The sequence below is a fragment of the Ischnura elegans genome, chromosome 7 (genome assembly GCF_921293095.1).
Source record: "Ischnura elegans chromosome 7, ioIscEleg1.1, whole genome shotgun sequence".
NCBI lineage: Eukaryota > Metazoa > Arthropoda > Insecta > Odonata > Coenagrionidae > Ischnura > Ischnura elegans.
In genome coordinates this window covers 75,783,676-75,800,573 of record NC_060252.1, presented here as the reverse complement: position 1 = coordinate 75,800,573, position 16,898 = coordinate 75,783,676, and the positions used below count along the sequence as shown (strand labels likewise).

The window sequence follows — 16,898 nt, the reverse complement described above, 5'->3', positions numbered from 1 at the left end:
TTTAATAACCAATGAACGGCCGGATTCTTTGGACCAATGGCATTCTGTTGTCATCCCTCCATTCTTTAAGTTCGAGGAAGTAGATATCTGGAATCAATTTTATCGAAACTATAATTTACAATTAGGCAGTGGCAACGTTTTTGGTATGTCATTACTTGTTTTCGCACAGGACTTTCTCGTAGTTTTTATTCATGTTTACGCTCTTGATTAGTCCCATCTTTTCTTCATTGACCGTGTTGCGTTTGTACGATATCAATTGAAAACTTATCTCATTGAGGGATCATTCAGAATTGGGCAGGTATATTGCATAGGCATGTGTCATTCTCTTTAAATACTAATTTAATATGAGTTTTATTTAATTTTGGCAAGTGTTTTATAGTAATTATGCTTAAACTACTACCTACCATGTCGGTCAGGAAATGCGTATGTAAAACTTCCTTGCCTAACTCACGATCACAGCCATGCTACATCTCAGTAATTTATCTGTGTTGTGTGCTGTTAATATTTCTTTTGGGTGATATAAAATATTAATTATTCCATTAGTTTCGATTAACTTTCTCCCAATACATACACAAAATCAGTGGAAGAGAGCTTGAAAAACACTAGTGGGCTACAGGAAGCAGCGAAGGAAATTCTTCAGAGAAGAAAAAAAGAAAATAGTTCGAAAAAATCAGTGGTAACGCTAGAAGTCATGGGTATAATTGAAGTTTGAAGGAAGTTAGAGAATGAAGAAACTGAATAACGATTGCTACAAGAGAATACGGAATGACTAAGCTAGAAAGGCCTGAGAAATAAGAAGGTAGGATGCATACAAAGACCTTCAAAACAATCTTGTCCACGGACAGATAGAAACTGCTAATAAGGTAGTGACAAACCACTTAAAGGAAAAGGGCAAAACTTGTAATGAAGGAATAAAAATGTAGAACTTATAATTGACATTTGAGAAAAAGTGAAGAGTTGTACCGCACGGACAGTTGTTCTACAGAAGTAGTGGAAAGTGAAGTTGAAGAAGAAATGGGAGCCTCAATTTTAAGGTGAGAAGTTCTCACAACAGTAAGGGAACTGCAAATAAATTAGGCATGTGAATTGACGAAATTCCTTTAGAAACATAGTTCTGTTGGAATATAGTCTATTAAAAATGCAGGAGAAAATATCTTGACCCAGGTGTACAAAACAACAAAATGAATGCTACAGGTGAGATACAGATGTGTCTTCTTGAGGGCACATCAGTTAAATGTGGTGTGACACTCATGATAGGAACATGGAATATAAGATCGCTTAGGACCTAAGGAAGGCTAGAGAACTTGAAGGTGGAAATGTAAAGATTGAACCTTGACATGCTAGGAATAAGTGAAATGAAGTTGCCAGAAGACAGAAACTTTTGGAGTGGAGGCTATGGAATTATATCTATGGAATCGCTTACATTAATGCTAGCGTTGGGATCATGCTGAGGTAGAATGCTTGTGAAAAGCTTCATGAAATACCATCAAAGGATAGTTATGGTAAAGATGGAGACGAAACTCGTTGATACTGTAGTGGTACAGGTTTACATGTCACCGACAGATCACAAGGTTAAAGAAGTTGAAGATGTCCACGAAGATATGATAGAAGTAATCAAACAGGTAGAGTAGCCCATGCAAAAAGGGAATTCCTCAAAAAGGGGAATCTTCTGGTAGCTGAAAAATTAAGGTTTGAAGGTAGGAAGCAATAGGAAATGATGTTGATGGTTGAATAAATAAATATAAATTTATTAGGACTTAAATTTGGATTGTACTTCTTTATGGTAGTGGGGCGTGGACAATTATAGCAGCAGAAAAATAAAAGTTGGAACCCTTAAAAATGTGGTGTTATAGGAGAATGATGAAGATCATATGAATAGATTGTGTGAGTGATGTGGAAGTCAGTGGTGTAGCAAGGGGAAGGTCCAGACCCCCCACCTCCCGAAATATAAAAACAACAATATTTTGCTTGAAAGAAGAAAATAAAATATCGAAAAATCATGAATTTATTAAAGATTTCTTTAAAAAATGAAGTTTTTTCTACTATGAAACATAAAAATTAGTTCAAAACCCTCTACTAAGTACCCTGTTTTTGAAAAATTACCTCCCTGATTTTGGACCCCCACCAAACAAAATTCCTGAATACCCCACTGATGGAAGTTCTAAGGAGATTAGGAGAGAAGTTTTGAAAACCCTGAGTAGAAGAAAGGACAATTTAATTGGTTACTTCCAGAGACAACAATCTAATCAAATTAATCGTTTGAGGGCAGTTGGAAGGGAAGAGCAGCAGAGTTATGCCATTGGAAAAATCGTTAGAGTAGATGGTGAAAAACGTACAAGAGAAGAATTATGTAAGTGTTGAAAGATAATCTGATGGTAAAATTGAGTAAAAAGCTGCGTCAAACCAATCATAAGATTGATGACTGTTGATTATGATGACCTGGCATACCTTGCGACTTATGGAAGAACACCATCATTACTATTTTTAAGGGGAAAAAAGCTGAGTACTGTGAAAATTTTAGGACCATAAGCCTACGACAACACGTGTTGAAAATACCGAGAACACACGCCGGGCCAGGGTTGTGGTCATCCTCAGCCAGAGTCCTTCCAACTTTCTTGATCATTAGCTTTGTGTTGTGTTTTTATGTCAGCTCTGCAGTTCAATGCAGTGGCGCAGCGAGGGGGGGGGGGGTTTTGGGGGATAAAACCCCAGAGCTCCGAGAAATTTTTAAGTTTAATCCATTTTACTTATTTGGATCAGTATTACTTATAAAATAGTGTTAGGATTTATCAAATATCCCTGATAAAGCCATAAAACTCGCCATTTTGAACCATTATTCTTATATTTTTTCTGGAGGAGGGCCCCCACAACTCCTGCTTACCTTCGTGGGTATGCAATACCCCCACACCCGTAAGTATTAGCTGTGCCTAAAACCCCCCTAGCCTTAATTCCTAGCTCCGCCCCTGGTTCAATGAATGTATGCTCTAGAACAAGTCAATTGATTATTTTAGCATCTTCATGTGCTTTCATAGAAGTTCTCATCTTTTAAATTTCCTTTTACATTTTTTATAAGAAAAGCCGTTATTACCTCTTTGTAAAAGCACCCTTAAAACTTGAATATCACGTGCCACCCTTGAATACCCTTTTTTAAGGCAGGTTAGGTTAAATTGAAAACCTAAACTACAAAAGATTTACATCGATATAGCTTTATCTTTTACTGATTCAAAACCTTGTGGGTTGCTGCAATGCATTATGTGCCTCTAAATCATTTCAGCATACCATAGAAGAATGTAAGTGAACCAAAATTATTATCTGGAGATAAATGTGCAAGAATTTTATTTGATGACTGATGAGACTTTCCTTATAGGATGGACTGTGAATCAATTAGGAGAGTAAATTTGGTTTTGCTGCTGTGATTTTGATTCCCTTAAATCACATAGTGGTCGTATTCCTGCCATCTTTTCGATTCCTTCCTGTTCATTTTTATTTCCTTTTTCCTCCTTTCCCAAGTCAATTCAAGCAGCATTTAAAATATCATACCATGAAGTAGTCTCCTCTCTGCCTGGTTAGCGCCCATAGGCCTATCTGACTCATGGATGAAACTGTCATTGTACCTATTAATCAGTCATCAATATTTAGGATATTTCTCTTGATTAAATGAAATTAATTATCTATTATTTAATACTCATGGAATATGTATCTATGGCATTTTAACCTTATCTTTCTGACAATAGTTTCTTCGTTTCCCATTTTCAAGAATAATCAAATATTGGACTACCTTCAGCCATGTCACGTATGGATGATGATCCTTACATTTCTTCAGATTCTTTGGAATGTAGTTGCCCAGCCGAATACGCAGGTGTATATATACCCCACTAAAAATCAAGAACTGCATGAATATGAAAAGTATGTTGTGGTATTTTATCAACAATGAAGGCATATTTTTCATTTAATTTTTAAAACATTCATTTCAGTACATGAAGACGTAGTTGTGGATGATAATCCAAATGTTAATTACAAAAATATCGTAATGTTGAAACCCATTCCAAAAATAATTAATTTAAGCTGTAGATCCCTGCCTACTTATCATTCATCGAATGACTTCATACATTCTGATGTTCAGTATGCTAAGCTCAAATCATGTACACCAAATGGAAGAGGCAATAGTAAAATTGAACTGGAAAATTCAACCCGAAACCAGAAATCATCCTATTTAGAGATATTCAGGAAAAGAATGAACTTCAGTGGCAATCTTCTTCCTCGTAAAGATAATGCATCACGCTTACAAGATTCAAGAGGCTGGTGTTGTATTAAAGAAATTCCAATGACTCACTTCTCAAATCAAGTTAATGACTATTCATCTGCCGAAGTAAGTAACTCTTTCAATGTGTCAATTTTGGGTAATTCCATTTCAAATCACCCATTGTATGTAAATAAAATTCATTGCTCAACATTTTTAATTTTCCTGAAATTTTTATCGTTGGTTCCTGATGAGTAGACATTCATGAAACACTATATGAAAAAAGTTTACAAGCCATACTTCTTTTGGCAGTCATTTTTGAAAGGGCGGCTAGGCAAATTTTGATGAAAAATGTGGTTTGCATAAATGTTAATTTCGAAGCTATATTTTAAAAGATATCAGAATGTATAAAAAACCATTGTGTTTAGCATAAAAAGAACTTCGGGAAACCATCTTTTAAATTTTTCTATCATAAAAGACAGTCACTCACTGTAAAAACTCAGCAAAAATTTGTCAATACTACCTTTTTAACACAATAAATGTTTATGAAGGAAAGTAGACTCATTTATAAAATGTTATTTCTGAGTCAAATACTTTAAAAAAAAACTACTTGCAGTATAAATTTTAGTACTGAGAATTCACTCTTTTTTTCTAGAGCTTGTCAAACAATGCCAAATGCCTATTAACGTTGATTTTCACAGGTCAATATCTAAAAATGGACTGAATGAAAACTAGTGAAAATTTTACAGAATGTTCTTTATACACATTAAAATATCTCTCAAAAAAATAATGACAGAGGGACTACTACATTTAGAGTAGTGAATTTTGGTAAAAACGCAACCATTCTACATGCTGCTGTAGTACAAACAAGGGCTCGTGCAGAGCAAGTTAGCCTTCAAGGGCTTGATTAAATAATTACATAAACAATAACTTTTATCTAAAACATTAAAAATTGTATTTTTTTTAAATTTAGGCCTGCCTTACATAACAATGGAAATTTATTTAAAAATAGAAATATTTTGCATAGTAACTGCCATCTGTTGTAACCACTGTGCACTTGCTGGAGTAAGCTGCAGTTCAAAATAAGGCAGCAAATCATTTCATGAATGATTTTGCCTGACGTTTTGTGGCCATTTTTTTAAATGAAAAATTTGACCAAGAACAGTCATATAACGTCAGGCAACCAACCCATTAACCCTTTTAGTGCTATCCTTCTTCCCGGTGTACAGTCAAAAAATGCGGAGGGTATTTTAATAAAATGTAGCAACTAGGAAAAATAAACCTTATATAGTTAATTTTTTAGACATCTCAAAGTGGTTTTTTTTTATTAATGAGATTAAATTGGACAATAATCACTACATTTTTATACGTTTACTGATACATATATAAGTTTATTTTATTACAATGTCCTCAAATTTAACAACATTAACGTAAAAGCCGATATATCGGCGCGCCGCACTAAAAGGGTTAAGTATGTGGGGCACACCTGAAAAAAACATCATCTGCAGCATAGGAATTATTAATGGCAATAAACTTCAGAGTTCCTACAGGTGGTGTCAAGTACAACTGTAAAGAGCCACCAACATTTGTACCACAATACAATCAATATTATGCCAACACAGGTGCATTATGATAATTGTCCAAACATAATTAATACTCTTTTTCAATTAAGGGCTCTAATAACTTGACAACTGCAGTGAAAGCTCGGTTTAGCTGGTGCTCAAAATCCCTGGAAAATGGCTTAAGCCATCATAATGAACATAATATGGGGCCTCATAATGAACAGCTGGTATAGCAATTGCTATACCAGCTGTTCATTATGAAGCCCCTCAATATCAATATGCACCTTTACTAACAGCTTTTCTTATGTATCGGTGCCATTTCACAGAGAAATATGACCTCTGTTTGTCTTAACTTGCAAATTTGTACTTACATAATTGGCTGATAAAATATGTATAGCAAAACAATTATCAGCCTTGTTTCGACAAAACCTGGCATTTATGTGTGCATATCATTCAGTGTGTTCAAACATGATCATGGATCTGGGATTGTTTGGGATTGGTGAGAGTGTCAAATTGCTGTGTGACAGCTGAAACCATGTTCCCGATGTTATGTCGAGCTACCGTATTGCCCAAAGTTGCATGAGAGGCAGTCATAGCAGGATGCAGTTCCATAACCACACAGCACAATTTTGCCATCTGCTACATTAGGAAGCAATCAACATGAAGCTTTTGTCTCAACTTCACAAAGTTTACATTCAAAGATTGCATCAACAATGTTAGACTACAGAATGGAATACAGCCCTCATCTATTGTTCCTCATGTATGGGCAGAAGTCAATGTTAATTCAATCAAAACCCAAAAGATACCTCAAAATAGACTCACGGCTACATTAAACATAGATTTGGTATTAACAAGAAATACCTTTTGAAATTTAATGAAAGTGCTCAACACTTGGATGCATCCAAGTGTTGAGCACTTTCATTAAATGGCATGTCTTCTATTGTGTTAACATCATGCCATATACCATGCTATTGTTGAAATATTTGATTCATAATTAAGAAGGAAATTTCCCTGTCTCTCTTGACACTGCTAGCAAATGGGAAGAGTCTGTAAGGTTATTAATTGGATTTCTTTTAGTAAAATCTCCATGCTATGGTTGAAGTATGTAATTTATTATAAATTCATTCAGTAGAAAGGAAATAACTCTGCATACCTTAGTAGCATACTTCTAGGTTATATGCAGAGAATTTGAGATGATTAAACAGAATTTATTTTAATGGAGTTTCTTGGATTGGTGTCACTCAGTGGAGCAACTTACTCAAGTTAGGATTGGAAGCACCCCCTCATCCTTTAAGCTGTAACATAGGTATATTTGTGTTTATAACTAACTGAATAAAGCAATGTTTATAAATTCCTACCTATCAATTTTCTGAAGAAATGCTTAGAAATAAATAGTATGAGTGATACCAGATGGTAGATAATAATATTTTCCATTCTGGTGTCATCTCATTATAATTTTTTTCATTGAGGTCAGTCCAGTACCTCCTTTCTGATGCCTCTGATTTCTTCTATCAATGTATAATCTCTATCAATGTATAATCTCTATCAATTCTACTTTCTAATTTAAAGGTGTCAGAAGATCGCTGGAGCTTGAACAGCTCTGCATCTCAATCTGTTGACATAGATGAGACATGTAATCCATTGGGTGTAATATCTAATCAAGTCACTGATGATGAGAGGGCCAAGTTTGAATCAAGTGAATCTGCACTAAAAGAGGATGAAAAAAAACTGAATAAGGTATAATACAGTAAAACGTCGATGATGCGAAATAGGATAATATAAAGTTTTGATAATACAAAGCAAAACTTTTGGTCCCAAAAGGGTTGGCTTTTGCCGAATGCATTGTGATTTTGTTTATAAAAAGTTTTGGAAAATACAAATTTTTTTACATTGTGAACTTCAGCCACAGTCTCCAGGATGAAACATTATGTTTTTACACAAACAAGGGTGAAAAACTTAACCACTAAACACTTTATTTATAAAAATTTATTATCGCATTTGTATGACGACATGTCTGTTTTATAGCCATTTCTTGCATTGGTTCAAAATATCGGAAGGTATAAACCACCTGTAATGATCGAGGGCAGACAATGGACGAACGTGGTGAATGAGTTTGCACTTATGAAATTCTATAATATCGGCAGATATTTGGATCTGAAGTATCTGATAAGACCATCCCAAATGAAATCCTTATTTCCATTTCACCTTTAATTCAGTATTACATATTTTCCTAACAAAGCAAAAATGTTGCCTCCTACCCCATTGGAATTATTCAATTCCATTCAATTGAAAAGTGACAAATTTCAATTTAACGGAATTGAATATTTCCAATTAAGTATTTTTGAGAAAAAATAATATAATGTGACCATACATAAAAGGGATTAAAAGAAAGAAAATGAGGAAAAGATTACTCCAAATCTAAGATCAAAAGACAATCAGTTACAATCGCAGTAATAAAATTCTAAGTGAGCCACTCTGTTGTGTTGAGTTCCATGTAAGTTCTATGTTATCCCTGTTAGTTTTCACTCTATAATTTTGAATGAAAATTGTAGGGACTCAATTTAAACCAAAATTGGTTTGTTGCATGTTTTATATTCTCATTTGGAGTTAAGTATTTTTTCATTAAAATATTGCTGATACTATTAGTTTACTACTTGAGTTGTGGAAAATGAGTCAAATGGTCTGAAAGAGTAGCCCTAATCCCTCATTTAGCTGGGTCATGAGGGATAAAGGCATGCCTGACTTCACTCCTTGGGACATGGTCACCAGGGGTGCAGTTAGGAATTAAGGCTATATGAAGGTTTTTAGGAAAAACTTAACTCTGGGGGCCTGGGAGGTATGGAATATCCACCTGGGTAGGCGGGACTTGGAGGGGCCTTCCCCCAGAAAAATGTTAAGATAAATGGTTCAAAGTGGTGAGTTCTACAGTATTCTGAGCAATATTTTATTAATCCTCACACTAATCTATAAGTAATATTAATCCAATTAAGTAAAATGGATTGGCTTGAAGTATTTTATAGTAATAATAATGAATGTTTAAAGTGCTATGTCTCTGTGAATAGTAAGATGTTTTGTGCATGAATTATCGGTTCCCATAATATTAGTTGCAAAATTTGACATGTTAAAATACTTTTGTAAATAAATTTCTCTGAGCTCTGGAGGGGATTTTATCCCCCAAAATGTGATAGTCACCATCCATCTCCTCTGTCGGGTACGTCTGACTTTAGTACTTTTGCGAGGAAGAAACCACGTCATCTATAGTTATTTTTTGTTCATTTGCACTGGAAATTCTGCATCTTCAAATCTTACTAAAATTCAGATGCACCAACTGAATCTTTCTTGTTGAGATAGATTATATTTTTTAACTCTTAAACCAAATCACTAGGGTTCCAATAAAATTGATGAGAATCACACACATGTATTGGAATCGAGTCATTCAATATCAACAGGAGTTGCAAAATCGAAATCTGCATGTGAAGGCCATGATAACATAAGAAAGAGGGATCTGAATCTAATCACTAACAAGTATTCCTCCATGAGCTGTATAGATAAAAATCACGTCTTCACCAATCAAAATAAGGTTAGTAAGTTGTTATGAAAAGGTATTTTTGTTTCTTTTTGGAAACTTTTCCCTTGATCTGAAATCACATAAAGTGTATGACAATACTATATTTCAGATGTCAACATTTTTGATGCGCAATGCGTATGGAAATTCAGTCAGTGATTTCAACTGCAAAATAAAAGCATGTTCACAGAAACATAAGGTTTGTATTAAATATGTATGGGTCATTTCACTTCAATTTCAAGCACCTTTTCTCTTAGGGTCTCAGATTTCATTGACAATTTCTGTACATGGGTCTATTTTCACCTCAAACTAAGTAACACTTTACTGTTTTGTAAGGAAAAATATTGTACCATTTATGAGCATTTTAATTTTTTAGCAATTTGCTGGAAAAAAATGTGGTGAATCATATACACAACATACAAAAGGGGATTATTTGGAGGTGATACTTAAATATTTCTTTAACACTTTAATGCTCTCTGTACATATCGTTCATTTCAGGGTTGTAAAATTACTGATATCTTTTTTGTTTTCATGATTAGACTCCAAAAAATGTTGCGAGGCCAGCTGTGTGTGAGGAATCTAAGGAAGTAAACCAACTCTACGATGAGAAAAAAACTCCTAAAGTTGGCAGAGAACCTCTTAAGTCCAAATCATTGAAGGTAAAATTAAGCTTATGAAACAAGTAGATTGGCATGGTAACATAGTTAGTGATTTATTTGTTAATAGGAGGCTGAAATGTGATGAATTACCGCACATGTTAGGAAAAATTAAGGAATCTGATGGATTGTTTTGTCATCTTTGAGTAAGAAACCTTTCCGATTTGGATGTATCCTTACCTGTCCACTGTGAGTGGTAAATATTCCAATGAGACCATAACTCATTTCTGTGAGATGATGGGTGGGTGGGTGAAAAGACATTTATATTCTTCTTGCTTTCTTTTAGTCATATTCTCAATGTAAGGGGCACTCTCACTTGGTGACAAAATTATGAAACTTAACAATCAGTTGGGAAAATTTTTTAACTGATTGAATTGTTCAAAACAAGTTTATATGGCAACAGGCATGTTTAGGGTGCTATCATGTGGATCCCTAAAGTGCTAATGAGTGCTCCCTCCTCTGTGTAAATTTAGTCTCTAATATGAATAATGAAGAATTACGATCCTGGATTTTAAAAAATATAGCTTTTGCTGTTTCTTATCTTGGGTTTTCAGGATTTAAGTTTATGTTTTCTACTTGATTGTTTGAGTTTTCAAGTTTGACTTTTTACTTTTATGCCCATGGAGATCACAGGTGGGTGTTGTGGTACCCAGTACATGTAGACATGCCTACAGGTACAGCATTATGTTTTCCCATGGGATTTAATTATTTCTTTTAGGGAACACCTTGGAAGGCAGTTGCTAATAATTAATATGTGTAAAAGGGCTCATAAATGTGAGTGAGACCTCTAATTAATGATGGTGGGACTTAAGTGAATTTATTGGTTGCTATTTATTTCCTGTTTTACCAAAAGAGTGTAAGTCATAAACATAAGGATAAACTGAGGGAGGAGGTATGAGAAGAGGGAAAAATATAGAAATGCTGTTTTCAAATTTGCCAATGCATGAGTACACATGCAATACCGACAGTGTGAATACAATACATTCTGGACCCTCCAGAGTAGAGTAGAGTACGAGTCTCTCGACTCATAGACTCTTGTTATTATGAACAATGTTAATATGAAGTTCTCGGTATCACAAAACAATTGGTTGGTCCCAATGAAAAGGCCTATCCAATTTATAGTTAAAGAAACGTTATTACGAAATTACAAACCTCAGTCCTGGTCCCAGTGGTTACAAAATGAACTTTATAATGAAGTTCCGTGAAAAAGCAATGGCATTTAGGTGAATGTACACTATGCTACGTTATCATCATTGATATACGTTTAAGCTCTCTTCTCGTACTGTGCCCAAGAGTGTAAATTTTGGTTCTTTCTTCATTAGGAGACACTTCAATATGCACGCAACATCATACAATAAGCTTCATTCCTGAGGAATTATGGTGACCCACTCATTAACGCTTGTACATTTGACAAACTGTTTGTCCTATTTCTACACACATTGGATTTATGAACTTTCAGAGATGTGAACATTTGAAAAATTCAAGCGCGCCCAAAATTTCGAATTTGGTGCCTTTGGAGTTTGCCGATGCAACACGACGTTGTGTATAGGTACACGCATTTTTGGCGTAATCTGAACAAGGTATCAATAAATTCGGTGTGAAGTCAGGAACTGTTCAGCGTTTTGCCCATTCTTTCTTCCTGCAGACAGCGATTTATTTCAGCTCTGGCTACGTTGCTAGCTAGATCAGTTCGTCATAATCGTGAGTTAACGCACGATTGTGATGCAGTGTTGCATTCGGCAGGATAACCACTCTCCTCGATGCCTTGTATAGGTTTATCAACTTACAAGCAAGGTCTTGGAACGCATCTTCCTCGTATATCGAGGACTTGCGCATAATTTAATCGCGTATATGTACACTTGAATCTGAAGCTTATAAGTGCGGGAGATTGAAGAGCCAAGAAATTTTGACAAAGTATGTTTTTTTTTTAATTATTCCTGAAAGAAAGGTTCATACAAACTTCGTTATTACGAATCTCCTGTTTCTCGGTCCCGTGATGTTCGTAATAACAAGAGCCTACTCTACCTAGTTTCATTCTTATCCACTTTTAGCCAAACTTTACGTATGTCATAAAAAATGGCATGAAAGATTTCTGTTTTGTATCAGCATTTATGATACCTATTCATCTGGAATAACTGGCAAATGCATTGATTTGTAACAAGAAATCTATGGAGTATTCATAGGGAAGCAAACATATCAGGTAAATAAGCGCATACATAATGCATATTTGCCCATAAGGGTATCCCTTATATGGGCAAAACATGATCTCACCCTTTCAATTTTTTACCTCTGAGTCTAATGAGGTGAAACAAAATTTTATCTTATTATGGTGTATTTAGCCTGTGCCAAATTTAAATGGGCATTATAATGGCAAATTAAAACCATGCTCTAAAAATGTTTTAAGAACTAAAATTCTAAAGGTAGTTTTGGCATATGTCTTTGTAGATCATACAGTTTTTTTTAGGGGAAGAGGTGGTGTAATTGTTGAGACATTGATGATAATAATCATGTCTTTAGGGAAGAGTTGCTACATGCTTTACCTGAGGGAAAAAATTCACATGAGTCAGTCTCATCACAATTCAGGCTGACCTTTTAATTTTCTCTCCTTTGGTTATTGATTGCAATGGGTGGCCTTTAACCCCATAAGCCCCTCATGCAGCATTTTTTATCTTGATGATCAGTTTTAATCCAATATAAGGCATATGCCTTATTGATTTGGTCTTGGTTTAGTCAAATTTCCTTTTAATTGAGTCTGTCCTTTTTTATTGATACGTTGATACTCCTGCTATGTTATTTAAATAACCAATAATCCTTGGTATCACATGAGCATAGAGAATAAATACGCTCATAATAGCTCAAATGTTAACATTGGTGAAAGCTGTTAGGCATGAAAGTTAGGCTATGGTTTTCAGAAGAACTAAAGGTAATATAAATCAGTCTTATGTGAGCATGAACTCCTGTGGCCAGTTTGTCCTGGAGACTTTACTTTCCACTGGAAACAGTACTTTGGCTCCTATGCTGATCAAGTTCTCAAGTTGAGAGACAATCATGCCCATTAGAATAGGTCAGGAATATTTGTCAGATTCAGTTTGATGATTCCAGCCCATCAGGTTTGCATCTCTGTATTTCTCTCGTATTCTGTGCTGAGCAGTATCTTAAGATTATGGATCAATAATATTTAAGGATGCGTGAAAATTGCAAATTCAATAAATGTGACTTAGATACGATGACTGAAATTTTATGATATTTTTACGCAAATTTGCCTTTTCGACGGCAAAATTCATACATTTTGTGCCGAGTGCAGTTTAAATGCTCTGCCAACACTCACTGCTTAAAGCATGTGAGCGAAAGCCCAGCTGCTAGTTGGCTGGGACTCTATGTGGTCGCGAACTACAAGTGGGCACGGGCAAGCTACACCTCCACCACTATATGTCTTATTCCTTAATTTGTTATTGTTCTACTACATAATTATTTAAAATATTCTGTATTTTGTCATATACGTATCTGGGTTTCACTACATTTTATTGTCATCTACCTCATTATGAAAATAAAAAAATAGACGCTACAAAATGCGATAAACTGTTATTGAAAGTGCGATAAAGGAAAAATGAAAGTGTGATTTTCACGTGTCTCTAATAATATTGTGTGCATAGCAGGAAGGCCAATGTCAGTGTATACCCAAGTAACATTTTTGGTTGGCCCTCTGTTGGCAGATGGTGGGACACAGCGGTTGGCCCATGGTATGATTTGGCCACCTCGCCAACCATATCCCAACCAACGATTCCCCAACGATGGGCCAACAGAGCATTACAGTCGGGCCTTCGTATTCCCAACTATAGGCCAACCCCTCTCCAACGATACACCGTTGGCCCTTTTCAATTCTGCCATCCGTTTCCCAACGAAAGCTATATTTTACTGGCATTCCTCATTTTTATAGAATGAGAGTTAAATTAATTTACCTTCTCACTTGATATGATACCGGTACATAGATAGAATCTTTACCTTTAACTCCCGATAAATCAAAATGAAATTAAATACATTAACAATCAATGCTATAGGACAAAGTAAGGTTACAGTGGTTAAAAGTGGAAAACAAAAAATCAATATCAGTTCAGAAGGTCCCCAACTTTTATTTTCACAAATTAGGACACTTTTTATTAGGACAAAATTAGGAAAATTTCAACAGCACCTTTCCATATTACAATATGGCACACACAAAAACTGTCCATCTTCTTTGTAGGGCAACAAAACACACTTAGATAAAATCTGGGTGGACTGTGCGATTTGCATCCAGGTACTAATTTTTTTACTACAAATATACCAATGGTACCACTTCTAAGAGGTAATTCAAAGAAATCCTCCTTAATTTCAAACATGTCACACTGCAAGATGTACACCCCTGAGTTATTTGATTCAATTGCCTTCACAATTCCTATTCTCTGGTCTTCGGTAACGAAATTGTTAAGTTTAGTCCATTTTACTTAATTGGATTAATAAGTGCAAGATTTAGGGATATTAATAGGAATCACAGAAACACTGATTGAGTATAATATAGTTGATGTATTTTCCATAAAATAATAATTGTGCAGTTGTTATTTAGGTTTACTCCTACAAATTCAATCTCATTCTCTTCAGAGAGGACTAAATCACTCACTTTGTCCATTGAAACACTGTTTTCATTAAAACTTCCACTTGTACTAGATATGCCACAATCTGAAAAAATATACATATCGATCTATCTAAATTAATGATGAAAAGTTTAAAATTCCACGAAACTATCTGTTTAAGGTAACATGATTTTAGGAATGCCAGTTTTGTAAGACTTACCAAATGAGGTCAATGCCTTATTTTTGTTAGAAGCACTCGACTTATTTTATTTAACTGCTATCACAAAGACATAGTGAATGATTAACATATAAAAGCAATCCCTAACAACCAAACAAGTTTTGGTTGTTAGGTTGCTAGGGAACCATGTGAACCGTATCCTGCAACTTATGCAATCGTACTATAATGTTATGATGTCCCAACAGTGGCCCAATGATAATCCATTTCGTAGGGCCATCGTTGGGGATTTCCGTTGGGCCAACAGCATAAACCGTTTCGTTGGGCCGACGAACAATATCTGCGTTGGGCCAACAGTGGAATTTGGTAGGCATATCCACCCACAATGAGCCAACCGTGACTACGGTTCCCCAACCGAGGCCCAACGGTCAATGTTACTTGGGTAAGGTTATGGTGAACTAATTTTGAACCTCATTATTTTATATATTTTCATGTTTACAAGTGATGATTTTAATGAGGCGCATTTCCACAGCTATGTTTCCTCGATGAATGGGCTCACCTCCCCCTGTTATGCCCCTGGCCAGGGGCGGATCCAGGATTTCTTTCTGGGGGGGGCACAAGCAAGGCCATATCCAGGATTTTGTTCTGGGGGGGCACAAGGACACCCTGTAATACAAAACGAATGCAATGATAACAGGGCCATATTTTAAATCTTGAATATTTTTTAAGGGTCTGGGGTCACGTGCCCCTCCCCCCCCCGCCCCCCTAGATCCGCCTATGCCCCTGCCTGAGGCCTTAATTCAAGTCGTGACCAGGGAAAGCAAACTACTTGTACGTAGGCTTTCCAATCTCCAAATGGTTACCAATATTGCCTGGAATATGGGATCCGAAATTAATTTTCCCCCCTTATTCATACTCATTTAACATGATGATTCTGGTTGTGACTAATGCAACCAGGGAATGAATTAAGGAGGAATAATTAAGGAAGTAGGTCTTTGAATATTGAACTATAATCAAATAAATTAAGTGCTAATAAAACTTTTAATTTTAATGCACCAATGCATTAGCTTAAGATAGTGATTAACGTCAATCATGTTGATATTTATCTGAATAATGCACAGCTGGTTACTGAGAGGAAAGTAGAGAGGATGCCTTCAGAGAAGATTACTGCCAACAGTGTGGATGCACAGCTAGAAACACTGAATATGAAAAATTCTTCCAAGCTGCCCAAGAGCAATAAAAATATGAAGACTGACTCTAACTCATCCTTCAATTTAGAATTTTTGCTCGAACGACACCGAAGAGAAAGTCAGCTTTTGAAGAAAATAAATGGAGATTCATTTAAGAATGCTGTTGTATGATGCAGCATACATATACATAGTTAAATGCTGCCTGGGGAACAAGGCAATGTGATGAGCATGGTACAATTCTGGTAAAATTACTTTAAGAGATAGCCCTGAATGTATCTTATTATATTTACTTATGTTGACTTGTTATCAGCCACTTGTAATGCACAAAATGAACTTGTCTCAAATTTTGTCTATATTTTTCGAGAAATCAGTACATCTCCTTCTGACTTCCATAGATTAATAGAAATAAATAGAATGTTATTGACCTTAGTTTTTCATAATTTTAATATGGAGTTCTCTTTGTTTCTTCGATTATTGATCTGTTTGTAGGGGTAACAATTATTTGAGGTTGAGCATTTATCCTTTTATTCAGCTGATAAACTTTGCCATAAGTTCAATGGAGCATAGTGCCCGAATTTCTACTGATTATAGAGAGATATATAGAAATGACATATAAATTACCTTAAGAAAAATAGGCTTGAATAAGACGAAGAAGTCCAGCATTATGGCACAATCAAGGATGATGTGAAGTTGAAATTAAGAACATATCGAACAAATGCGAGAGGAGTTTGTGAGAAAACTCGCTGAAGAAAACTCCTTGAAATGAAAGAGACAGCCTCAGAAGATCTACCCAACATTTAAAGATCTGACAAGAAACACCCGGATCTATGTCAGGCTGAACGTCATATTGGAAATCCGTGCCCAAGACTCAGGATAGGTTGTCCTCTTATGAACAGAAGTCAA

The 16,898-nt window shown here is 35.4% G+C and overlaps 1 protein-coding gene across 4 annotated transcripts; it reads left to right on the top strand.

The window, feature by feature from the left end:
• The first annotated feature begins 39 nt into the window (after positions 1–39).
• On the top strand, positions 40–16,424 carry LOC124162950. Of its 4 annotated transcripts, none has more exons than XM_046539717.1 (8): positions 42–143; positions 3,758–3,859; positions 3,975–4,369; positions 7,372–7,539; positions 9,188–9,382; positions 9,480–9,566; positions 9,907–10,026; positions 15,927–16,424. In XM_046539717.1, exons 2-8 carry the CDS (start codon positions 3,787–3,789, stop codon positions 16,164–16,166), a joined length of 1,278 nt encoding a protein of 425 aa, XP_046395673.1. In that variant the 5' UTR covers positions 42–143; positions 3,758–3,786; the 3' UTR covers positions 16,167–16,424. The 4 variants fall into 4 exon arrangements, with proteins under 4 accessions (XP_046395676.1, XP_046395673.1, XP_046395674.1 ...); XM_046539718.1 differs by having other exon boundaries at positions 51–143; positions 3,735–3,859; XM_046539719.1 differs by lacking the exon at positions 42–143 and adding an exon at positions 3,159–3,290.
• The last annotated feature ends 474 nt before the right edge of the window (positions 16,425–16,898 follow it).